At 40.8% G+C, this 25,216-nt stretch overlaps 1 protein-coding gene, 1 long non-coding RNA gene and 1 other non-coding gene across 4 annotated transcripts; 2 read left to right on the forward strand and 1 right to left on the reverse strand.

Moving 5' to 3' along the window:
* The first annotated feature begins 1,900 nt into the window (after positions 1 to 1,900).
* LOC139216080 (U8 small nucleolar RNA) lies at positions 1,901 to 2,031 on the forward strand. The gene has a single exon (XR_011585542.1). It is a non-coding gene; the product is annotated as a U8 small nucleolar RNA (small nucleolar RNA).
* A 707-nt stretch (positions 2,032 to 2,738) lies between these two features.
* Positions 2,739 to 4,181, forward strand: LOC139216062 (uncharacterized). Its single transcript, XR_011585537.1, has 5 exons — positions 2,739 to 2,794; positions 3,537 to 3,626; positions 3,712 to 3,775; positions 3,907 to 3,973; positions 4,090 to 4,181. It is a non-coding gene; the product is annotated as an uncharacterized lncRNA (long non-coding RNA).
* A 600-nt stretch (positions 4,182 to 4,781) lies between these two features.
* On the reverse strand, positions 4,782 to 18,056 carry fam83hb (family with sequence similarity 83 member Hb). 2 transcript variants are annotated; one of them, XM_070846298.1, is made up of 8 exons: positions 17,780 to 18,056; positions 12,650 to 12,846; positions 12,179 to 12,511; positions 10,629 to 10,793; positions 10,353 to 10,477; positions 9,694 to 10,251; positions 7,160 to 9,548; positions 4,782 to 6,430 (listed from the first exon to the last, which is right to left on the reverse strand). In XM_070846298.1, the coding sequence occupies exons 2-8, from the start codon at positions 12,770 to 12,772 to the stop codon at positions 6,410 to 6,412; spliced, it is 3,714 nt and encodes a 1,237-aa protein (XP_070702399.1). In that variant the 5' UTR covers positions 12,773 to 12,846; positions 17,780 to 18,056; the 3' UTR covers positions 4,782 to 6,409. The 2 variants fall into 2 exon arrangements, with proteins under 2 accessions (XP_070702399.1, XP_070702398.1); XM_070846297.1 differs by lacking the exon at positions 4,782 to 6,430 and having other exon boundaries at positions 6,644 to 9,548.
* Between the last annotated feature and the right edge of the window lie 7,160 nt (positions 18,057 to 25,216).

Genomic DNA, 25,216 nt, shown 5'->3' on the forward strand with positions numbered 1-25,216 from the left:
TAACAAACTACGGTTTTATGCAATTATTGGCTACCTTGATTCTGCGGAGGATGAGCGCTCACAGGCTCTCTGTCGCAGTCCTGCTTGTGTTAGTAACACAGCTACAGCTGTTATTGTAAGTTCATGCAAGTAAAATTAGTTTGGCTCTGCGGCCCTTAAATAAGCTAAACTGGTTCAGGGTGAAGAAGCACTTGGAGCCCTAAAACCTTTCTATCAGGATCTTTTTCAGGACATGTCAGGGGAAGAAATCAGAGATCAGCAAAAGCTAAAGGGGGCTCTGGTTGATGTGTTGCCGAAGTGATCTATTCCCAGTTAGCTAAAAACTCAACTATCCTCATGTTAACTTATGTGTTCAGTCCGCTCTTACAGGCGTGGATAATGTGCAGAGATGTTGTTAAAGTTTAACCCCCAAAGTTGTAACATTGTGATGTTTGCTAAAGTTAGAGCAACCTGAAGCTATCTGTTAGTTACACTTTTAGGTAGCTAACACTTGGGAGTAGGCACAGTGAAACATGATGGGAAAACAAAATACTTTTAGATGATCTAATACTTCTTTTTATTTGAATAGCACGACTCAACATTGAGGACTTGGTCAGTGGCGCACCACTGAAAGGAGGTAAAATGGTCAAAGCTGCACAAATTAATGAAACATGTTGTGAAGCCCCAAATCAGGCTGAATAATTTGTATGTCGTCAGATGGAGGCACACAGGAGCTCAAAGTTGAACAGTTGCTGGGAAAATTAAGGAAGCTGCAACAAGGTAGGGTTTGGCTGTTTAAATAATTGGTAAAGGAGATCCTTTGAATTGTATGTAAGAAGTAAGAAGAGTTAGTTGACATGGACGGTATGTGTTTGTTTAGACCCAATAGCGACATCTTTTGAACAAATGTGGGATGAGTTTTGTTTTCTGGTGCACAATTTACACACCTCCATGTATTTTACATTTAGAACTTTTTTTTTTACATCCATCACTTGGACTGATGTAGTACAAAAAACTAAAAGCAATGTTAGAAGGCTTCACATTAAGGTTTAACAGCTTTTAATTTATATGTTGTAACCGTTTTGCTGTTTAATATTGAACCGAATTAATCACCTGAACTGGTTTCGTTCTACCATTGTATCTATGTAAAATATTTTTATTATCAAAGTTTTAATCGACTGTGAGGCAAAAAGTACAAGTGAAGTCGGAGAAGCCGCTGCATGGGTGGATAAATTGAGGATGTTTAAAGTCGCCGTCGCGTCCATCCGTCTTCGAGTTGAATTACGGTCTCCTTTGCGCATGCGTGACGCTGCCCTTGGATAAATCGACTATTAGGTTATTTAGCTGTCTTGTTAGGATACTATTCACGTGATAAGAATGAACAATAATCTAACGATAATCAATAGTTTGCTATTTTGCACACGCAAGCACGAACTTCGACTCTTAACCTAGCAAGAGCAGGATATGAAGTAACTATCTTGACATTTTAGATAGTCTTTGTCAAGCCACACTTCCGCTTCCGCTGGTTAGTCTCGTTGTTTTTGCTTTAATTACATCAAAAGCAGTTAAAATGACAATGTGAACCACGTGTAGCGTGTCTTAAAGAAGTATACTGCTCGTACAATGTGAAAACACCAAAACACGGAGCTCCGAGAGCTACTGAAAGCTTTGTGGATGTTCACCAATGAGAAGGCGAGTAGTGCTGGCTATCTGCATATGAACACGCGTTTCCTTTTAGTTTCAATATAAAAAGTTGTGGAAAGAACGAAAACCTTTATTTATGAACAAAGTAAGGATCGTAGGTTAATGAAAGGTATATTTGACCGCATCTAAGAAGTATAAATTGAACACAACCACGTCAACCCTGAGTTAGACAGCTGTACGTACTGATCATAACGGATCTGTTGACGGTTTAAAGACATCTTCAGTGAGGTATATCCTTACCTGTTACTCCTTCCGAGGAGTATCAGAAAATGATGAATGGAGCTTATGAGATATGATTATTATCTCCATCTTGTAGGGAACTGCAACACCCTGCAAGACCATTCTGACAATTGTGTTCAATGAAAACATCTCTCAGAAAGACATTTAAATGCTTTATGAACATAACTTTGTTCTTGAACATTTTAATTGTAATAGTTTAAATACTCTGGACATTTTTATGTATAGATGTGTATCTCATGTCACTCTGTTATATTTGATGATATTTCATGGTTTATATTAAGTGACTGAATGTTTCTGTATAACAGTCACAATGTAACAATCAGAACAGTGATCATGTTTTAGCTACACTGTGTGTGTTTAATCAAGGAAAAAGAGCCCTGGAAGGAGAAGTACAGGAGGTCAAATCAGTCTGTGACTCTTTGCAGAAAGAACTGGAAACTTGTAAGACACAAAATTATCACTAAAAAATGTATTTGATCCCATACAATATACGTATTTTACTTATTAGTTTTAGGCTGTCATTTACATCATGTGTTATTGACTATGTTTTAATGTACATTGTTGTTTTTTTTCACAGTACAAGCTGAAGCTTACCAACTGGAAAGAGTCCATAAAGAAAAAGATGGTACAAACACAGTCTAACAATCAGTTGTAAGGTGATTTATTGAGGCCCAATCAGTACTAAGACTTGATGCCAGGCAGAGTTATGGTTTTGGTTGGGTGTGTTAAATACTCTTCTAAATTGACTCTTTTAAATACACAGACAGTAATTATGGATAACCTGATTAGCATAATTATTGTGATGTTTTTCTCCAGAGTTGTGCAGGAAGCTGCAGTTCCAGTGTGAGGAGTCTGAGCAGGACTGCGCTGGGTGAGAATAACATTGTCCTCATCTATCATCTATCTGTTTCAGTGCTTTGCTGATGTTCAGACATCATGGACCTTCAACATCTCTCTTTCAGATCTCAGCTGTGTGTTTGTGATATGTGACACTAGATGGCAGCAAACCCTCTATTTTTTCTCAGATAAATTGGCTGAAGTCAGACTAATTGTATTTTTTAGATGTACTGAGAAAAATTGGACTTGGTTACTTCAGTCACAATGTTGCCATTTTCCATTTTTACTATTTAGATTTTCCTTTTAAACTTTTAAAATAATGCACAATTTACAGTACAATAATTTACCTATTTAATGCTAAACTTTTATTCAGCAGCATAGATTGACAAGAGTCACCTCCACTGAGATGGATTTAAATTATTGAACTATGTATATGTTGAATTTGCAGTTTTTGTAAAGCCCTGAAGAAATCTTAGTCATAGCATCAAGGCTTATGAGTGTTTGACTGTATTTCTGCCATCCTGGACATCACCCGTAGATTTGTCGGTGGCAGAAAAAAGACTTTTGAGTTTGTCAGCTGTTCACTCTTTTAGTTTTATGCGTTTATATGTTGTCTGTTTAGTTAAATTTCATTGCTCTATTCATTCCGTACATGCAAGTCATTTACATGCACATTTTCTAGTATATGATCATAATAGACTATTTAAATGATGTGTGCTTCACTCTGTATTTATACCACATCTCGTATTAAGAGATGCGTCGTGTGTGTTTTGCAGGCAGGTAAAGCAGAACAAGGAAAGTGACGAACTGCTGGAACAGTACAGATGTGAAATCCAGGAATTCAAGCTTAAACACAGAAAGCAGCGGTACTTGTTTAACATCCAATGATTTATTACATTAAACAAACAACCTTGTAAATGCCGTAAATAAATGTCAGCCTTGTTTTTGCAGGATGAAGTTTGAAAACCAACTGCATCAACTGATTGAGCAGCATAAGAATTTGCACTCCATCTTTGTGAGTTTGTGTATTTTGTATAAAAACATGTGAGACTTAGTTCCCATCTTTGTTTTTCCCACATCGCTGAAACAGAACGATGAAAATGTGACTTGTTCATATTACTGATGACCGTTGTCCTTCAAACTTAGACTCCAGAAAGACTCCCAGATGAAATAGAGAGTGCTGAGACGACAAAAAGTCAGCTGTTATCTGCTGGTAAGTATCTATGCACATTCTGCAAGCATGCACGCAGCAAAACATTGTTGTATATGTGTGAATGTGGTGTTTGTTGTCCATATCGAACCTCCTTCATCTGGACTTGATCCTCATAGAACAAATGAAGTTGGCTCAGCTGCAGCACCTCAGTGACGAGCTGGAGGAGGTGATGAAACAGACGCAGCCAGAGACAACAGCTGCAGAGACTCAGGAGGAGTAAAAATACACATTTGTAGAACTGGAGGTAATAATCTTGTCTGGTAAAAAGCTTATATGTGTCAAATGTCAGTCTCTGGATTCCAGGAGTCCAAGGGTTGAAGAATCCTGTCAGACTTTAAGAGAGAAAAACTAAAAGGCGACCTCAAAATAAAATGATAATAACCAGAACTTAAGTCACGACAGTTTGATTTACACCAGCGATATTTAGCTTAAAGGTTGGCTTACTAAATCTTTAATATTACTGTGTCCTTGGCTGTTGTTCTTGTACTTGATATCTTATATTGTTCTGTGAGGCATTAGCTTGTTTGCTGGAATTTATGCTAAATTTGATGTATTCATAACACCTGAAATATTTTGCATTGTGAGTGGTAGATACCAGTGGTAGTATGCTACATGGTGCCGTGTTCATCTTGCTTTAATATTGTGTATTTATATTATACAAAGGTGTTCGTATATTTAGAAATATTAAGTTTTTATAGTGTTGTGACATTGTCAAATGGGTTTTACTTTATGAATCTTATAGAACCTTTAATTCACTGAAATATACACACGTTCTGTATATAAATAGATACATGTGCACACAGCTGCATTCAACTTCTGTTTCAAAAAGATTTAATAAAAGACTTTTGTTTTCAAATACAATTGTAATACTATCTGAGGTTTAAAAAACAGAGCACATTTACCCTGTGCAACTGATTTCCCCCTAATTAGTGCCAAATAGTATTTCCAGCCAAGACCACATACTTGCATATTAATCAATAATAAACACATGGCACTTTGATAGCACAGTGAAGGTGTTCATGATCTGTTACTTCGAATATCACCAAACAGTTTCTTTATATAAATATGTACAATATAATCCAGCATAGAAAACAGTGTAACCCCTGAAGTGTCGTATAACAATAGATCCTCCGATCTTTTGACTCACTGTACAAAAACACACTAAACACTCAATTGTGTGATGCCCAGCCAAGCTGTCAGGCAGCCTGGGAACTGTACCATATAACTAAATCTTTGGTTTAATGGTGTTTACAGAACAACAAAGGAGTTAGGAGTCCTGCGTAGGGCGTAGGTCTCAGAAGTTAGTTGACTTATGCAAGGCGGCATGGCCCTGGTCCAGTACTGCTGAATGTAGCCATCCTTTTTCTCTTCCTTTCCTTCAGAGGTGAAGACTACATGAAAAGTCCAGGAAGGAAAGAGAAACGGGCACATTTTTTCTACAGTCATTCAGGGCAACTGTAGCTGCTTTACACTTTTATTTACATTACATAAGACAAAGACTAGTTCATTTTTTTTAAACTTCTCTCCTCTAACAATGAAAGCTTGTAGGCTGCCTTTCTGAGCGGTTATTTGACATCTTGAACCCTGAGAAGTGGTCCACGCCTTGATAGAAAGGTACATAACGCACTCATGAGAGGGTAAAGTTCACCTCAGGGTCTGCTTTTTATCAAAACTCAACTGCTGCTGCGTCAACATTAGAAAACACATTTTCTGTTTTCTCACTTTTCTGATTCTTATTGTGCCTCACTCTTTATTCTTCTATAATCTCATAGACTTGCCTCTAAATTTCCCCCCTTTATCAGTTCATCTCATTCTGTTCCTCTTCATATTCTCATCTTTGCTTTCCAGTTTGGGTTTATTGCAGTCCTCCTCGCTGCAGTGAAACCCTTGAATCCACAAGGACACTTTTCTCCCACTGAGTTTCAAACAAGCTCGAGCGACACAGACACACAGAAACACTGATACCACACACGTGCAGTCGTATACCGCCATGTTTAACTGGCATGCAGCTATTTTTTTCTCCCTTGGGTGAAATTTGTACTGTCCTTCTCATATAATCTCTAACTCCCTCAGTCACGTTCATACAAGCTTGTTCATAGGTAATTGCCCTACCTCTTTCTGTTTGGTGAAACATTAGCCCATGCAACCAGTGTACGAGTAGAGTCACTCTTCTTTCTCTCAGTCACCATATAAGGTAAAAGTAGTACCAGGTCTTGGCAAACAGGCGCATTCCAACCTCAATCACTTTAGTTTGTTTTCAGCATTTTCGTATATTGTCTTTTCAAGTTTTATTACTTCGTGTGAAAATCCAGGAAAGGCTGCAGTGTTGAGCCACAGAGGTACTTTGATAGTGTTGTTGGCACATATGGTCAATGGGTCTTTTTGATCAGCTTGCATAAATAGGCTCCATATAAAAGGTCGCTCCTCCATCTTTCGTTATCCCAGGCTATTCCCCATCTGTTAACAGAACAACAGGGATTAACAATGAATGCAACAGTGAAGCGTGTACAGCGATCTGCGTATCTCAGTGACACTTAAATATAACCAGCATACCAACGAGGTTAAAACCTGTTGAGTTGTATTTAAAATGAAATAATATTCGATAACAATCATATAGTTCTACTAAACTTCTAGTGTATCTATGAGGCAATGAACATTAGCTTATCCACCAAAATTTATTTTCACAGCTTACAAGCAGACACTCAAACATTAATCTGTCATTAAAAACTACTTCCAATTATACAAACAACATAATTATTCCAGCAATTATGCAGATTATTTGTACAAAATTATCACTTAAAACTTCCCCAAACACATGCTGGTTTATGTACATTTCATGACTTATTTCCACTTTTAAACTGACTGAGGAAAATCTTTATGCAAAATCAAAAATTTGGAAATACCATAACAGTTTATGGCTCAGAAAGTTGCAAAGATTGATTTCTCACATTTTGTAATTGTACAGGATGCTGCTGCATCTCAGTAAGTCAAACAATGTAGAATTTGGTCTTTATATTTGAAATAGCTGACTTCATGTCATATTATTTAGTCTAAACCCCTGATTCTACTAATGCATGTCTACTTTTGTTGTTTACACCTAAAACAAAATTTAGGTTAGTTCTAGGCTTTTGTTCATATCGCTTTCCCATCCACGCTGCAGACATCATCCTTGCAGTGATAGACTACCTCAAAGCGGCTGTAGACCTTCTTCTCCTTCCTCAAACTCTCTATCCTCTTCAGTAATCCCTCCCGCTCCTGGACGTTGCCCTGCGGTCGCAGGAATCGATTCTTTTTTAAGGAGTTTTGTCTTTCCAGCCCCTTCTCTCCGGCATCACTAGCCCCTCCTGTTTCTTCTCGCTCCTGTCGGTTCTTCTGGCTGTTGGCCGAGATCTGCTCTAAAATTACTTTGGTGTCATCTCGAAGGTTGCTACTGAACAGAACGGAGCTGCCCTGGGCCTGGTATCGAGATGGGCCTGACGTGCTGGTTAGTGTCTTGTGATTGGCTGTAGTTTGGTCACTAGTGGTGGATCCTGTATCTTTAGCTGATGAACTCTGCTTTTTGCTTGAATCTTCAGTGATCTCTATCACCTTTTGCACGCTTCTCTCATCTACTGACGATTTCCGTTCTTTATCCTTGGGCCCCAGGAATCCCTTTAGCCTCTGAGTCTGCTTTTTTAAGAAGTCAAGTGTCTTACCCTCACCCTTTCCTTCACCAAGTGTGTTGATGGATGTATTAGATCCCATAACTTTTTGCAGTCCTTCCTTTGATTCATCTCGTGGCAGCGTTGAAGAACTGTGAGAGCGGCTCTTTTTCAGTTCACTCTTCTCTGCATCTGTAGCGTCTGTGGTCAGAACCTCCTCTCCACAGGAGATGCGCCGAGGATTCAGTCCTTTAAGCTTCAGTGGATCCTTTTTGAAGATCTTAGGTGAAGGAAGGGGCTTTAGAGACTTGAATATATCCTTCTTTTGACCCTCTGACGCATTCTCCTCTTTATTAGGTTGAGTTGTCTCTGACAGCTTCAGGGAGCTTGAGGCAGGCTTGACAGCCATTATGGGTGGTTTTGAGGAGCTAACTGAAGGTCTGCGAGTGAGCTCTGCCAGTTTTGCAGCGATGTCTGTCTTCTTTGGTTCAGGTTGTGCTAAACTAATAGAGACGGTTGGGATCTTTGAACTTGTTGCATTGTTTAGGGGCGGTTTATCAGAAAGGTCTGGCTTTTTTTCAGCAGGCACTGAGGCTTGTGACGACGACTCTGTCTCCATTTTTGAGGCTTTTCTCTTGGCAGCAAGGTCTTTGAAATACTGGAGTCGACTGGCTGGATCATTCATGTTCAGAGAGGACGATGCTATGACTTCAGATTTCTCGACAGTTGGTGTCGTTTTTACCTCTTCGTTAGTTTTCTGAGGCTCCTCTTTTGCTTTAATCTCTGCTCTCAGTTGAATCTCCTTTTCCTCCTGCTGTTGAGCTTTCTCTTTCTGTTTCTCTTTTTCTTCTTTCTCTCTCTCCTTTTCCTTTTGTTTCTCCTTTTCTTTTTCCTGAGCTTGCTTTCTCCACTCAAAAGGCTCACGAGACAAGGACCTCCTCTTCTCTAGTATCTGGGCCACAATCGAGGAGGTGCGCACTGAGTCTAACTCCTCCTCTTCCTCTGTGGCTGGCTTAAGGCCCAGGCTACTACTGTGGATCTCCTTGGATGAGGAGAATATAAGCGAGGAACGGAGACGAGAGCTACGTTGAAGGAGTGGGTTAACGCGTGTGCGGAATGATTCATGTTTGGACAGGAAGAGTTCTGGAGCCTCTTTCACCTCCACATCCACACCCACCTCCCTTGCTGCACCTCTCTCTGTCTCTCTCTCCCTGTCCTTCGCTGCCTCCCTCTCTTTTTTCTCAAGTACAAATGACTTATAGTCACTGACTGATGGAAGCAGATCCTTGGTTGTTGTTGTTGTTGAGTCTTTATTGCTGCTCTCAGGTAAGACTGGCTTTCCAAAGCGTGGTCTCAGGATATCTGGTCTGGATTTAGGGGGAACGTTTGGTGGCTCCTTTATTCCAAAGCGAGGAGCTGAACTTTCTGTGGCAATTGGCTGCTGAGACAGTGGAGGATCTTCAAATGCATCAGGTCCCATAGGTTGAACCAGGCCTTCTTCTCCACTGTCCTCATAAGTGCTAAGATAGGAGTGGATTCTCCAGCTCCTTAGGCCTTGCTTAGCATCTGCATCTTGATCACAGTCTTGATCAGATTGTCTGGGAAACGGTTTCTTCTCTGGTGGATGGAGCTGCGTGGGTGAGCTCTGACAGGCATAAGCCTGACCTATGGTTGGCCTTCTATGGGAGGACCCTCCTCCATACCTCCCAGCCAATGGAGGTACCTGGTGCCCCTCAGGTCCTCTCAAGTCTTCAGATGAAAAGTAGTCTCTGGTATGGCTTCCAGATGGAGCCTCCAGGTCTGAGCGAAAGCTTGAGTCTGAATACTGGTCAATGGAGAGATGTGGAGGACGACCCCGAAGTCTGTCAAATTGTCCGTGGCCAGACCCTGGCCCGGGCCCTTCACTGTAGTAATGGCTACTTTGGGTCTGCTCCCTGTAAAGAAAAAAAAACAGTGGTTCTCATTTGTTTGATTAGAAATTCATTGTTATGTGTAAAGACATGTGCTCATATGAGACAGTGATACTGTGATGATTCTGAAAAAAAGTTGTACAGTTGTAGGTATTAAAGGGTTAACTACCTGTGGAAGTCTGTCTCGTCCAGATTATTCATGACTCTGTGCTTCATGTATTGTCTTGAAGATGTGTAGTTTTCCTGGGTGCCCTCTGCGTAGCTGTGCCTCTTGAAAACACTGGAATTCATCTCCATCTGCCTGGAAACTATGGACCTTCCCTGCTCCAGGAACGACTGCTGCAGACGAAACTGTTGCTGGGAATACTTCCCAATTGTAATTCCTGCCCCAGGTTCAAGGGTGTGACGAAATGGATCGTTTCTCCGGAAAGGAAGTCCGAGGTTTCGATCAGAGTCTCCATAGGGGAAGGCAGAGGGAATCTCAGGCTGTCTGCGGTAACCTATGGGGTTACGCAAAGACTGGGTCCTCTTCAGACCGAACTGGCTGCTTAAGTAGCTGCTGGTGCTGCTGGTTTCTGAAAGAGCAAGTGCTCCATCGGATGATTCAATGACGAGAGGCTCCGACTGAGCGAACAGAATGCGAAACTCTTCATCAAAAGTGGCAACCAGCTCCCCCAGGAAGAGGTGGGCAATGCAGCGGTGAATCTTCTCATAGGACCACATGAAACTATTAAGAATTAAGGAAAAAGCAATGGGGGAAATTTAAGTACTTGTGTTTGTAGAATGAATGGCAAGTTTTGGCAATTTAATAACACTGAAAAGGCTCACCTATAGTTGCCACTGAGTACAGCCCTGCAGTCAGCCAGTAGGAAACGATCTTTCACCTGCCCCTTAAATGATTTCCCAGTCCGGGAATAATATGTTATTCCTGCCACAGTCCTGACACGCATCATCTGTAAAACCAAATTTCAGTCATGTTATGGATACATGCCTTAGTGGAAGTCATGGGTTACAAATAAGAAAATAACAGAATAAATGCCACAGTGCAGCCAGCCAGTTGTTAGCCCAGTCTTTTCAGGAATGTACTGAAAAGACAAGACTCACAGGAATTAGGTCCAAGTTGACTTTGCAGTTGATGACCATAGAGACGAAGTGATGGGCTTCCTGCTCGTCCAGTAGGATGTAAACAGGAACGTGGCGTGCTGCTGCATCCAAGAGGTCAGAAAAAATGTCAACATCTGTGAACGTGTCCATCACCACAGCAATGACCTGGAGAACAAGAGCAAACACAAGAAAAAGGTTTGGTCAGTACGTGTGCTGTTTGTCTAGTTTTATAATGTTTACCTTGTTTCAGTTGATTAAGTGAATAGGTTGTTTAAAATTGCAACTCCTTGACATTTACACAGTTTGAAGGAACTTTGGCAGTGGCAGCTGTTCATTGTGTCTATCAGCAATAGAGGATAAGGTATATGAGCGTCCTTCCTATGAAAGTCCTGTACACAATATGTACATGTTAATGGTACATTTGAGGGGATTGGTAAAGGTTTCTCCTGGAAGTGTGAAAAATAAGTAGGATTAAATAGGACCAATTTATTTACTATAGATTCTACAGTACAAAAATTAAACTTTATTGAAATATTGGAAATATTGAGCACACCACAATGAAATTAAATATCACACAGTTGAAGAGAGGTTACGTTTGTGTTCCTCACTCAACTGCAAAATTACCAAGCCTATTTCAGGTTCTATAATTAACACATGCACATTATATAGTAACACAAATAACCGACAAAATGAGCATTTAACTGCACTAAGTGCATCAGCAACACTATACAAAAAGTTAATTTCTACTAAATGTATGTAAGAAATGTGAAAAACATGATATAGGAAGATTAATGACTTCTCTCCTAGAACCTCAATCAATCAATCTTTATTTATATAGCGCCAATTCATAACAAGTGTTCTCACACGACGCTTTCCATAAAGAGCTGTCTGTCTTCTACTGAATGTGCACATTGGAGGTAAGAACACTGAAGAGTCACATGTGTAAAGTTTATGGCAGTAAAAGAAACAAACATGTGCTCTGTAAACACACAGACAAATGGTGGACAGACACAGCCCACCACACCAACAGGTCTGACCACTTGTGACATTTGTCGTATACATTTTGTATCAATTATATATTTAATTTAGCCAAAGGCCAGCAAGTAGGACTTTCACCTGAAAGGGAGTGGTGGCAAAGTTGGCAGTGGCAGATAAAAAGATTTAACCAACAATGATATAGCATGACCCATACATACACTAGTTACTGGCAGCCCTTTATCTCTGAGGAGATTATGTTTAATTTGTACAGTACATACTGATAAGACAGGAAAAAAATATCTGTTTTAAGATATAGTGTGTTAATGTATTACATCATAGTTGTTTCCCAGTATAGCCACATTTAGATCAGATATCAAAAAGTACTGCATGTTCATGGAGGCAAAAACATATTAAGCATATTTGCCATGCACACTGAATGAATGTAAATTTATGAACGTGGAATGTCTTGATCTCATCTTCAGATACTGACTCTTCAGAAATACCTGCTGAAAGCAAACCGGATATTCAAGTTTAACTCATCCCCGTGTTTCCCATCCCTCCCTTTTACTTACTTGGCATGCGTTCTTGATGAGCCTCCTGGCCTGCTCCTTGATGCTTGGCATGTCTGGGTCGGAGGGGTTAACCAGAGTGGTGACCTCTGTGGGCCCGATGATGCTGTGCTGTGGCAGCGGCCACCCCAGGTCCAGCCCCGGGGCGGCCAGGTCGGACTGCATCGGCCAGTAGGTGTCAGAGGAGCCATCAGCCTCTTGACCTCCCTCGTGGTATGTCAGCTCTGGGACGTTGGACGTCTGGTTGGGCACCTGGATTTTGGACTTGATTAATTCAATTTCCGGCTGCGCCAGGAAACCAACCACATCTGCAGTCTGGAGGAACTCATAGTAGCCCTGGTGCGACATGAGACAACACACAAATTAATTACTTTATTTATTATATACACGTAGTTCTACTTTATTAGAACTACATGTATATATTTTTTGGAGCATTTTAAAGAACTATTTAGTAGAAAACTGCAGTTTTCTTACCTGTATGTCATTTTCTATCAGCGCATCAATAGCTAGCCGGTACTCCTCACGGTAATGTGGGGGCAGGTAGTTTGGGTCGAGGGGGTTATCACCAACCGATGAACTCTGAGATCGGTGTGCCATGTTTGGGGTGAGAGGTTGGGTCAAAGGTCAGGGCTCAGGTATGATGAGAGAGACAAAGGAGGAAGAATTTGACCCTGTGCAAAAAAGCCAAAAAGAAAGAGCAGGTCAGTGCACAGAGAAATTATGTAACCTTATTATTCATATTTGTTCTGACATATAAATCTCAGAGCAAGCAGAATAGTATGCAGGTACACAAAACAATTAAATATTATCACATGTTCAGTCACATTGCCTTTGGAGCAACTTAGATAACACACCGCTCCTCCATCTGTGATATATAATACCCATAATTCACCTAAATATTCCTTAGGGTGATGAGAGGAAGAATGCTTTGTGTCAGGATACACAGGCAGACATATTACCTGTAACCTCTTACACAAAGCGTCTATTGTTGCTAAGTTAAAGCCAGTGCAATAAGTTTAACAAGTACACCTTTAGTTTCATATTAACACACCTTTACCGGCACACAATACCACAATGTTATTCTTCTCAGCCAAGGTGACTTTTGTGATTCGCCATAGTTTGTGATAAAAAGTTCACAAGATTTCATTCTCACTTGTGGCATCACACACCCTGTTTAACGTAACATTACTTTAATATTCAGCAACAAAATATCCTGCTTGTGATAGCGTCGATGTTAAAGTGAAATTCAGTCTGGCTTGTGAAACTACTTGAAACTTGAAACTACATAAAGGTAAGAACAGAAGAACAGCTTATGGAAAATACAATGAGAGTGACAAAGAAGTCAAGAAGTCAAGTGAGAGAAAAGGGAGGTAGAAGGGAGAGGTTGGAGAGGTATGAGGAGGTGTATAGACAGGTTCTCTCTGCTTGGTAAATATTCATGTGGGTGCTTCACGCTTCAAGTTGCTACTCAGACGTCATCTTGAAAAATCTGTCGGTAATAACACACACATTGATTTAGGAGAGCGTGATGAGTAAGCCATTAGCTATGTCACGACTTGAACAGACTCAAACTTAATTTAAGGCAGTGAAAGGAGCATTGTTGCGTAACATGTGTGATTGTTTAATGAGACAGAAAAGGTGGATAATACTAGGATTTACCTCGCAGACTTTACAAGCCAAGTTCAACATTATTCACATACTTCAGTCCTCAAGTAGTTCTCTCACTCCAAGCCCAAAAGAGACAAAACATTAAGTCACCATTAAGAAACGAGAAACAGAAGACACAGAAAACTAAACAACACAAATAGACGCTTTACGACAACTAAAGACAAGAAGTCTGGACATAATAATAATTAAAGCTGCAGCTGACATTTATTTGAATTATCATTTATAATTACACAGATGCTGCAGATGACTTTCAAGATTATTTGCTTATTTATTTGGTAAACACAACGCTAGAAACAGTGAAAGATGCCTGTCTGAATTACAATAAAGCTAAAGGCGATGCCATCAAATAGCTTGTTTTGTCTGACCGACACACTAAAATCTAAAGATATTCAATTTACTATCACATAAGAAAATACCATCCCTTTCCACCAGTGACAGCAGACAATCACTGCCACTTTTGACTTTTTGTTTGGCATTAGATAAAGGAGGAAAGAAGATGAACATGTGGCAGGTCACAGGCTGGAATCCAACCCACAACACGGTTATGTGTTATGTATCATCAACTGAGCCAACCAGGACACCCCCTCATTAGTATTTAATGTGGTCCTGACAGCTGCGCGCTGGATGGGTCGTCTGATGGTGGAGATCTGGGTTAACAACCACTAAACACTTCAAGCACACAGAAAGTAAGCTGGTAAAAGACTTAAATCTCAGGAATATACACGGGTTGCTTTTGCACAAAGCAACGTGGTTTAAACAGGAAGTGTTTTCGACTGTGTGGATGTATCACCATGGTAATGGACAGCCTTAGCCTTATGGCTGATTGACAGTCTGGGTACATGATCAGGGTGTGTGTGTGTGTGTGTGTGTGTGTGTGTGTGTGTGTGTGTGTGTGTGTAACGTGGGGTGAGTAGGTAGTTTGTAAGGTTGTACCTGCTTGAGAAATGTGTGTCATGTGTTTTCTGTAAACTTCCATGCACACTTAGAGATCAGATAGCGAATGGCCCCAGGCCCACCCCGCAATCACAGGGAGAAGCCGGTTTACTCAGAGGCCTGGTGAGTCACTGGGTAGCCTGTCCCGGCCTAGCCTGCAGATAACTCGCTGTTCTGTGGTGATTCATCCACTGGTAAAATGGCTGACATCCTGTTTCCGTGCTCCCTTCTGGTCATAGATATTTGGCATTTGTGGTGAGCTGTTCCCATTTAAGAGTTCCATGGTGGGCAGGGAGGCGTGTTAGGCGCACATACTGCTTGTATGGAAACTTTTTTCTCTGCCAAGTTTCTAAAATGGAAGAATGCTTGTTGAAACTACTTTGATCTGTTTTGTTCAGTTCTTGATTTTAAAGAAATCTTGCAGCCTGAGGCTTGTTCTGTATAAGAGTGAACTGTGCTGAGACAGCAACTGATTGCATACCTGAGGGCTTGTGATGACAGCAGTAAACTGAGAGATACACACAACAGCAACCACAGTACTATTGTAATTGTCTGTAAGTAATTATTAGTTTCATTACAAATAAAGATTTTATGCATTTTCATAATTAATGTAAATGGCAGAAAATGGTGAAGATTGTGAGAGGTGGTGTCACAATCACATAAGACAAAGAAAAACAGCAGATTCTCACAATTGAGGATCTGGAAGTAGGTAATGTTCAGCATTTTTAGCACTGATTGACTAATTATCAGGATTGATGACAAATAAAACACTCCTCATAATCGACCCTGAGGTGGATATGAGGTAAGTGCATGATTTAAGAACACAGTAGCACTAAACAGAGCCGGGAGCAGTTCTTATTCACTTTCCTGAACTCTGGCTCACTGCAGAATGAAGCAACAGATGATTAAGGCAATGTAAGAATGACAGACTTTCTCTAACCCACCTGGCCGACTGGTAGGACATTCAAACAAATAGTACTGCTTTGTTTGTTGTTATAGCAACTGCCGTACGTATCAAACTGTAGGTAGTGACACATGATGATAGGGATCTTTCTCTCTCTTGTCTCACTCTCCGTTCCTCCCTTGGTTAAAAAGCTTTCCGTTGCCCACACAAGGACGAGCCTGCTCTAAATGTACCATTAACAAAGCCAGTTTGAAACACTAAACCACCACTGGGTAAGCAGGCGGCAACCGACTGCAGCTCCTCTAGGCTGATAAACCCAATATTCAGATGTGCCCGATGTTTGCTCACCAAGCGTGTAAATGCTTCACTCTCAGCATTCCTGCATGGGCATTGACATGAGAGGAGGGAGAGGAGGGAGAGGGAAGAGCAAGTGAAGAGCTGAGGGGGAGAAAACATCGAATCTGTCTCAGCATGTGAACCAGACTATTGACAGCAAACTCCAAAATGATACATTTTCTCTCCAACTCACACACACACACACACACACACACACACACACACACACACACACACACACACACACACACACACACCTGAACACGCCTCACTAAACAAACACTATGATTGATCCGGCGTACCTCTTCAGTCAGTTCATTTCGTGTGATTATTCGGTGTGAATGGAGCAAGAAAACCACCTGAAAACAGGTTTGGAGGGATGAGCCAGCTCCTGTCAGTCCCTTTCAGTGCCACATTTGTCAGATAAACACACGCAAACAGAGATAAGACTCATCTGTCTGTCTGTGTATCATCACACCTCAGCGCAACTGCTGAATGCCACAAAAAAAAAAGACAGCTAAATGTCAAGTGAATGTATACAGTATGTAAGAACACAAGGCAACACCTATCCTCCCTTTTTCGAAACGTGTTCAACACGACAGCACTGCTAGAAAAACAGGTCCTCAGAGGTTCTCGTCATCTGTTCCAATTGCCTTAATGTCTGTGGTCACCTCGAGTGGAAAACCCAACAATAAAAGCATAAAAATATCTCTACTTTGCTTCCCGTCTCCCCCAAAAAGCCTAATATTGCTCACACATGATTTACAACACCTACACAAGTAGACAATGACCCCTTGTAACACATACAATGCAAACAAAGCTATGAATGGGATGCGGCCTCGGCCATATGGCGAATGTGACAAGAGGGACTCTGTAATAAGAGGCAAACAGGCAGACGCACCAGTAAAAACTGGCACCACAAACTTTTTTTTCCCCACAAATTACAACCACATGCTGGACTTTTCCTTCCCAGTGACTCACTGTGAATGAATCAAGAAAGAAATGCCTGTAATGGTGAAGTTTCAAACTTGTTTGGGTCAAACAGAATTGCGTGATAAGATGGAGCCTATAGATCAAAGTGTGAGGGAAGTCTCTCTTGCTCAACAGACGAGCCTGTGAAGTATTATTAAAGGGCAAGGATGCTGTACTGTCCCACCATTTACCTCTAAATTAGAGGGATGTCAGGTCTGCCTAATGATATGACATGCAGTGCTCGCATAGCATTGTGCAACCAAGGCATTAGCCATGCTTGTAAATGTCCCTCTGCCTTTTCAAGCATTATTTATAACCTGCAGTTCCTTACAAAACAGTCCAGAAAAACCTCTGCACGGGCCGAAAGAGGTAGCTGTGTTAGTCTCTCTCTTGAATGTCTTCAGTCTGTCAGAGGCAGCCAAAGCGGAGCCTTCTGTGTACTTAAACTATACCAACAATACTGTTCAGGTTTTGCAATGCAGTGCAGCTACCTGGATGACTTCATCCTCTGTGAAGGCAGCTGATGGGGAATCCAACAGCATTTCACTTTTTGATTTCATCCACATTAATTAGAATAAAACAAATGTAACTAGGGTGTAGTTGGGAGATATTAAACCAGGAAGATAGCATTAGAGTAGAATAATAGAGCAGAACAGAGACAGGAAAGTCTAGTCTAGAAATAGGATATATTCAAGTGGTGATACAATTAGAAATAGAATAGACCCTCTGTACAAATGGTTCTTTTGCCCCACTTTGCACTTGCAAACTATGTCCATGTTTCCACTCCGTACCTCCTCACTTTGCTGCAGAACTCGTTCGTCCTCCTCTTATCTATGGACCGACAGACGGGTATCGCTCCCCCCCCAGATGAGTCCACCGATGTGCGTCTCCTTCCTGGCCGAGGGTCACATTCCTCAGATCGGGCAAGAACTCCACCCAAACCCCCGGTGCGCACCGACCAGCCAAGACAGGCGAGGGCGAGGCTACACGGACTCCAGGCCCGGGCTCTGCGCTTCCCTCGGCGGTGTGTGAGCCTCCAGAGCCGCCGCCACTTCGGCACAGGGCAGCGCGGTGAATGAGGAAGGAGCGGGGCCGCTCCTGTGAGGCAGGGCTTCCCCACCGGTGTGACTCCTCCCAGACCCGCCGAGCACAGGGAGCCATTGGAAGTTCACTCCAAGTGGCATAATTCAAAAGTCTGGCCTTCATGTAGTGGATCCTAATTGGTCTTCATGACACAGAGGACGTTTCTCCAAAAGTTTTTTAGCTTCTGTTTTTTGTGTTATGTGGATAATTTGAATAAGTGAATTAGTGTCTGTTTCATCCTGGATAGTTTTTTTTATCTGTCTGTGGCACTTGTGTCTTGCCACCTTTGACTTTCTGCACTTCATGTTGCACTGATTATGTGTTATTCATATTAGATGTAGCACCATTGTCCAAGGGTTAGGGCTAAATTGTATTAGATTTGTATATCGACAACAAAGTTTCACAAGTCTTGAGTCCCTGGAAGATTAACAGTTAGTGGAACCAGTTTAAAGCTGCAGCTTGTAATTTCTGGAGGAAGAAATAATGCAATTGTTGTTGTACAAATGAAAAGTTGAATTCACAGTCAATTAAATGCTCCATTTCTCAATTGGTGGCTAATATAACCAGACAAGTAGATGTATACTGTGTAAATGCCTTTACTGTTTCAGTTTGCTGCTTTTCTGCTCTATGACTCTTTTCTTTTTGTACCTATAGTGAGGGAAAATACAACAACATATGATGCCTCACTTTGGTTTCTTTGGAGACCATATTCCTCACTGAAACATTGCGTAAATGAGTCACATGCTGTTTTTCTTCAAGGCTAAACAACTTGTGCTGAATCAGCAAACTTCCCTTTTCTATACGAAATCCTCTGTATGACCTCCCCGCCCCAGGCTGTACCGCTCCGTTCCTCCTTTTATAATGTGTCCTGGATTTGGGACTCCTGTCTTTCTAAAGGCCATACAGTTGCAGCGCAGGTCAGGTAACCAAACTCAGATCCAGTGACACGGTTTGTCTTGGATGTCCCTGTGTACGTATGTAAACCAGAAATAGGTGCAACTGGATTGTTTTCACACTTTTGGCCAAAAGGTGATTGATTATTTAGTGTGTTAAAACATTTTAATTTTGACAGTTATTCATAGTGTAATATGAAGAACTTTCAAAACATTTATTTATATCTCTCTTTGTTTTGGTCTTTTTTACTTTTCACCACTTTTTTAATCCTCGGTCATCTACTCTGTGTGTCACTCGCTCTCAGCAAACATGACATTTAAACATGGCATAAAAATATGCATGCTGCATGTGTGTGTGTGTGTGTGTGTGTGTGCTTTATATGGGCCGTCCTTTGTCCTGAAACGTATCTGTCAGACAGGACACACCTTGTTTCATGGCCCTCTGATAGCAGCACACTTATGGGTATGATTGTTTGCTCAGCGCTGCTCCTAAGGGTGTGCCTCCTGTTGATAGTCTGCCTCAGCACCCAGTAGGCTGTGACACCCTCACCTTGTAGGAGCCATGTTTCTGAGCTCTTACTTTGCCTGTTTCCTCTTTTTTTTTAATCCATGCAAATGTGCAACTCTCAGCATGCCAGAGATATGGAATGAGAGCTGAGTGTTTGCATACAGCTGTGTGAGTGTTGCAGGTAGACTACGACAGTGTGCAATGAAAAAAAAGGGGGAATTCTGTGTGTGAAATGATATAAAATGATGTTGATATTAATGCCAAGAGAGAAAGCAACACAAGTGTCTGCTTACATGAACAAGCTCTGATAAACACTTGTGGGTACACACAGTCGCTGAAATGTAAGGCGCGGCCGTTCTAAGGAATGTGCTCAAGGCATCTTACCACACCCAGTGTCCTTCTCTCTCTTTCTCTCTCTTTTCCTCCCTCTCTCTCCTCCCTCTCTCACTCACCTGGCAGCCACAGGTGTGCAGGTCCAGGCAGAGCCCAGGCAGCAGTTAAATCCTGGCCTGCATCTCAACTCACCTGACAGAGGAGTCTGCGTCATCGGAGACTATTTGAAACAAACTTTATCGACGTGTCTGTTCAAGCACAACGTCGACAGTGTGGTTTTATACATGCAGAGCATAGTGTTTATTACCAAGGTGTTAAGCCACCACAAGCCTCTGAAACAGCCTCAGAATCTCAGATCTGGTGACTCCAAACAGCCACAGTATATTGTAGGATTTAATTAACTTTCATCAAATTGTTCACTGACCTCATTCCCTGTGTGGAGGCATCTGTAATCATGTTTCTCAACTCATTTATTTGGGTTTTTCCTTTAATTTCCCCCCCTTCTATGTATATAATTATGTAGACAAAAAATGAAGCAGGTTCTGCAATGTGGCAATGAGTATTAAAGGCAAAGTTTGACCTCTAAAACTCTCTAATTAACATGTTTTATCTCCTTTGTTTTGTCTGCACAAAAAGCCAAATGTAAAAAACAAGATGTGTCACTGTGAGGCTGCCAGGGAACATCCAGACACTCTCAGAAAACCACTGTAACAAATAATCCTGCACATAATCACTCTTAAAGCCACAATGTGTCATTTTTACACCGTTTTTGTTGAGATAAAATAAAGGAGCCATTATTTGTTAATTAGTGAGTGACTGCTTGTAGGTGAATGTTACATTTGAACAGTTTCCCCCTTGTCTAGTCTTGATGCAAAACTAAGTTAACCAGCTGTAGCTTCATATTTACCATACAGACATGACAGTGGCATCAAGCTTCTCATCTAATTCTCTGCAAGAAAGCAAATAAGTGCATATTACAGAATGTTTCTTTAACGATAATGGTTTCTTATCAAATCATAGAAATTGAATATGGGATTGACTTGATAGAATACATTTTTTTTTAAATGAAATAAAATGTAATATTTTTCCAGAACAGCTACTGATGAAACTTGTGGTGAGATTGTTTTGTCTGCTGTTTGCAAGGTCAGCAAGAAGCTTTCACTCTCAAGTCATATGTTTATACCATCATGGTGTCAGTTTAATGCTGGTGCACCAGTTTGTTAGGTTCACCTACCTGGTACTAATACTTTTATCGTTAAGTTTTGAATGTATCATACAATATAATTCAACAGCACCACAAACTGCAGCCTCCAATATCTTCTCTAATATCTTCATGAAGGGAGACTTTATTTCAGGGACATGTTTAGCTGTCTTAGTTTTAGCAAGGTGTTCCTAAGGTGTATTATAATAAGTGTTAAGCATGGTATCATCCTCCTCTTTCAAAGAATTAATTTAAAAAAATATACATGTTTTCAAAGATAGATGAGAGATGTGAAACAAAAACAATACTTCTGTATCTCTGGAAATGGAGAGTAACTCAGTGGATCTGGAGTCAGACAACATCTACTCTTCACAGGTTGCAACTCATTATTATTTCAGGTCTTTTTCAAACCGAGCCAGACATGTTTTTTTGTCAGATTGGTATTTGCTATTTGATCATTTTCTCCTCGACCTGACTTTACTTAAAGACAGCTAATGTAGATTCTAATGTAACTTCAGTGCTGTAGAAAGTTAATACAGAGAGGTTTCACTGTGAATCTGTTCTTGTTTTGTCTCTCTCTTTCTCTCTCTGTCTGCTTCTTTGTGGCCCTGTGAGCTTTCCCAGCATGCTTTTCTCACGCTGTAATGTCACACCTGAGTATAAGGTGACTCTCTGGAGCCTGGGGCTTTGAGGTCATCTTTACACCACCGTGCCGGGAGGAAAGGTGCACACACGTGTCCACTTCGACGCTACACAGTGTAGGGGTTGCTATGTGTGTGTGTGTTGGGGGTGGCAGTGTGCACATGGACTGTCAGTCCAATGAGACGACACTACATTCCCATTACCACCCACCATATAATGATAGCTCCTTTTCTCTCCACAGAACAAGATCCTGCAAAATGATTCTTCTGTAACTAGTTGTTACTGAGTAAGAGACAAAAACATGATCCTCAAAATGTAAAACAACACTGTTCCAATGTATATCTGTGGGTGTGTGTGTGTGTGTGTGTGTGTGTGTGTGTGTGTGTGTGTGTGTGTGTGTGTGTGTGTGTATATGTGTGTAACCAAGAGACCTGATTACGTAATTGCCATTATGTTGTTACGACAGATAACACCTAAATAATCACTGTCAAGTCCTTCTAAATTAGATATGTCTTATGAGCCTGCCAAACCTGCATGTGTGTCTTATCGCGTGCGCGCGTGTGTGTGTGTGTGTGTGTGTGTGTGTGTGTGTGTCCCTGGTTTGGAGACTGACATTATGCATTATAAGTATTTCTTATTTCTAGGTGGGGCCTCATTGTGAACCATAAACAACTCAGGTAGAAGGAAAGTCCCCACAGTGTGTGCAATGTTTTTCATTTCTGCTAACGGAGTGTGTGCGAACTGGCTGCGTCCCTGCATACCTGTGAGAGGTGTTGTCATTTTTGATTTGAATGTTACGGTCATGAAGTGATGGTAATGGTTATTGAGGAAACACCACACATAGCTTTACAGAAAGCATATAAACCAGTTTAACACCATTGCTCCTGCTACTACAGATGCCACAACCTTTATTGCTGCTGCTGCTAGTTAACACTAAGGAGCTTGAAATAGCAGCGAATATTTCATGAGCATAAGAACTAACATGCAGACTATGCGAAAAAGGAAGAGGTCAAAACAAGTTTTACCATATTTCCGAGTAGAGGGGTGACACAGATTAGTGTTTACACCAATACCTCTCAGTTTTCCAAAAATGTCATATGTGGGTTTAAAGAAAAACACGGTAGATCAACAGGTTGACAGGACAGATGGAGGCACCAACGTGAGGTAATGCAGCGATGGATATCAGCCACAAAACTGACAAAGCAGTTAAAAATCAGCACGATGGGGGGAACTGGTGCCTTTTCAGTACGAAGAGCAGGATACATCTTAATTTCTTCACAATGTGTGGATATAAATTATTAGTTTAATACATCTGAGGGTACACGTACATGTATGTAAACTGGTGAAACTTTAACTTGTTTGTTTCTGGTTCTTTCCAGCTGGATAATTGGTTACACAACAGGTGTTTTAATATTAATGACACTGTTTTAACCTACATATTTTTCCTTTTTTTTTTAATACCCTAGCAAAGCCGGTTCCTCTGTGCTACAGGGGATAAGTTAAAGATCACATTTTGACTCATGTGTGATGGATCTAAGCATGTCCTGGCGAAGGCTCCTGCAGCAGCTGCTGTATTGAGAACTGATGAAAATTGACCCAGTTTGCCTACTCTGGGGAAACAGCAATGGCTTGTAGGAAATCCCAGAACTCCTTAAAATACTTATTTCCACCGTGTACCAAAGGATGCCACCCTTATGTTGAAATGGACTGCAATTATGTTCAGTTCAGCATGAGCGCTTATAGAAAACAATCAACTGTGTTATACTGCTCCCTGCTGGACTGGACTTTAATGTGCTGGCTGCAATCTGTTGCATCACACTCGCAATGATGTTACTGTGAATTAAACAAAAACTACACTAATTACTGAAATATAATTATGGATTAACATACAAGCATGAGGAAAAAGATAAATGTAGGTTGGGGTGAACATGAAATTAACCACAAAATAAGAAAAAAAAGTGCTGAAAATTAATTAATTAATCAATAAAATAGAATACTTGAAAATTTAAAAAAATGAATAAAGATTTAGATTTTACACTATTATTTGTTTTTTTTTTAAACAATATCTTTATTGGGCTTTATATTATGAACTAATTAACAATATATTCAACATAAAACAAACAAAAAGCAACATAGTCCCCCCAAATAAATAAAAGAATGAAAAAATAAAATAAATAATTAAAAATAAATATAAACACACAGCATACAGCTCAGCAATTCAGCACCACTGTCAAAATTAATTGGCCTTGTAACATCTGAGAAACTCAGTTAAAGGTGACCATATTCTCTCAAAATCCCCTCCTCTTCCTCTGACAATATAAGTAAGTTGTTCCAGTACAACACAAGATGCCATCTCCCCCACCCACATATGTATTGAGGGTACGTCCATTTCCTTCCAGTATAAAGATATCAACCTCCTGGCCTGCAGGAGTCCAAAGTCGATGAGTGTTGACTGACTTGAAGTGAAAATACAGTTCTCTGCAAATATACCCAACACACACATCCTTGCGTGAAGAGGCACCCTCACAGCCTCAATCATAGACAAAGTTTGTATGACTGATTTCCAGAACTTCTGTAATTTGGGACAGCTCCAAACACAGTGAGACAGAATACCCTTCCCTTCCAGACATTTGCTGCAGGTATCTGGGATGTTGGGCGACCAACGATTCAGCTTGGTCGGAGTGATGTAAGTTCTCATCAACCATTTATATTGGAGGAGTTTCATCCTTGTATTGATTGATTGAGTTTGGGCTTTTAAACATGCACTTTCCCAATCTACTTCATGTATATCCTCTTGAGGATCGGATCTCCATGCATCCAGCCTGTCAGTGGTGGTTTCCTTATCATGTGCCAATAGAGCTGCATAAAATAAAGAAATGTGACCTTTCTCCTCTAAGTTTTGGATGTGAGACTCTCCAGATGTGATAGCGGAGGTTCAGATATAATGTGTTTGTATTTTGATATGATGAAATGTTTTACTTGTAAATATTTAAAAAAAGGTTTCTTTGGAATGCCATATGTTTGACATAGTTGGTCAAATGTGAGAAGACTACCATCCTCATAGAGGTCTGCCACCTTCTGTACACCTTTATGTGCCCACATTTTGAAACCTCCATCTGCTCTTCCTGCCTTGAAGCACACGTTGCCCCATATACGGGAAAGACGTGAGATAGGAGGAAGATCACTAACCTATACCAAATATCTATGGTATTTTTAAGAAAAGGGTTGTTTGTTATTTTCTTTAAACGTTTGGGATTTGCAGAGTAAAAACACAATTTTAATGCAAGGTTCAGTACTGATGTTTGTTCAATATTTACCCAGGCTGGGGGTGTCTCAGTTGAAAAGTAAAACATGGCTGAGCCTAACTGCACAGACCAGTAATACCATTTCAGGTTTGGAAGTTTTAGCCCTCCTCTTTCATGTGGCAAGTACAGCAAGTGAAGTCTCAGCCTGGACTTTTTGTTATTCCAGATGAACGCATTAAAGATACTGTTTACTTCATCAAAGAATAGTTTTCGTGGCGGTAGAGGGAGTGACTGAAAGAGGTATAAGAACCTTGGTAACACGC

Source organism: Pempheris klunzingeri, chromosome 16 (assembly GCF_042242105.1).
Source record: "Pempheris klunzingeri isolate RE-2024b chromosome 16, fPemKlu1.hap1, whole genome shotgun sequence".
Taxonomy (NCBI): domain Eukaryota; kingdom Metazoa; phylum Chordata; class Actinopteri; order Acropomatiformes; family Pempheridae; genus Pempheris; species Pempheris klunzingeri.

Bases quoted from the DNA above. Each gene is read 5' to 3' on its own strand.
- fam83hb (XM_070846297.1), bottom strand. From the start codon at position 12,772: ATGGCACACCGATCTCAGAGTTCATCGGTTGGTGATAACCCCCTCGAC. The intron at 12,512-12,649 runs GTAAGAAAACTG...ATGTCGCACCAG, and splicing joins TGATAGAAAATGACATACAG to GGCTACTATGAGTTCCTCCA. The intron at 10,252-10,352 runs GTGAGCCTTTTC...AATTCTTAATAG, and splicing joins GTACTCAGTGGCAACTATAG to TTTCATGTGGTCCTATGAGA.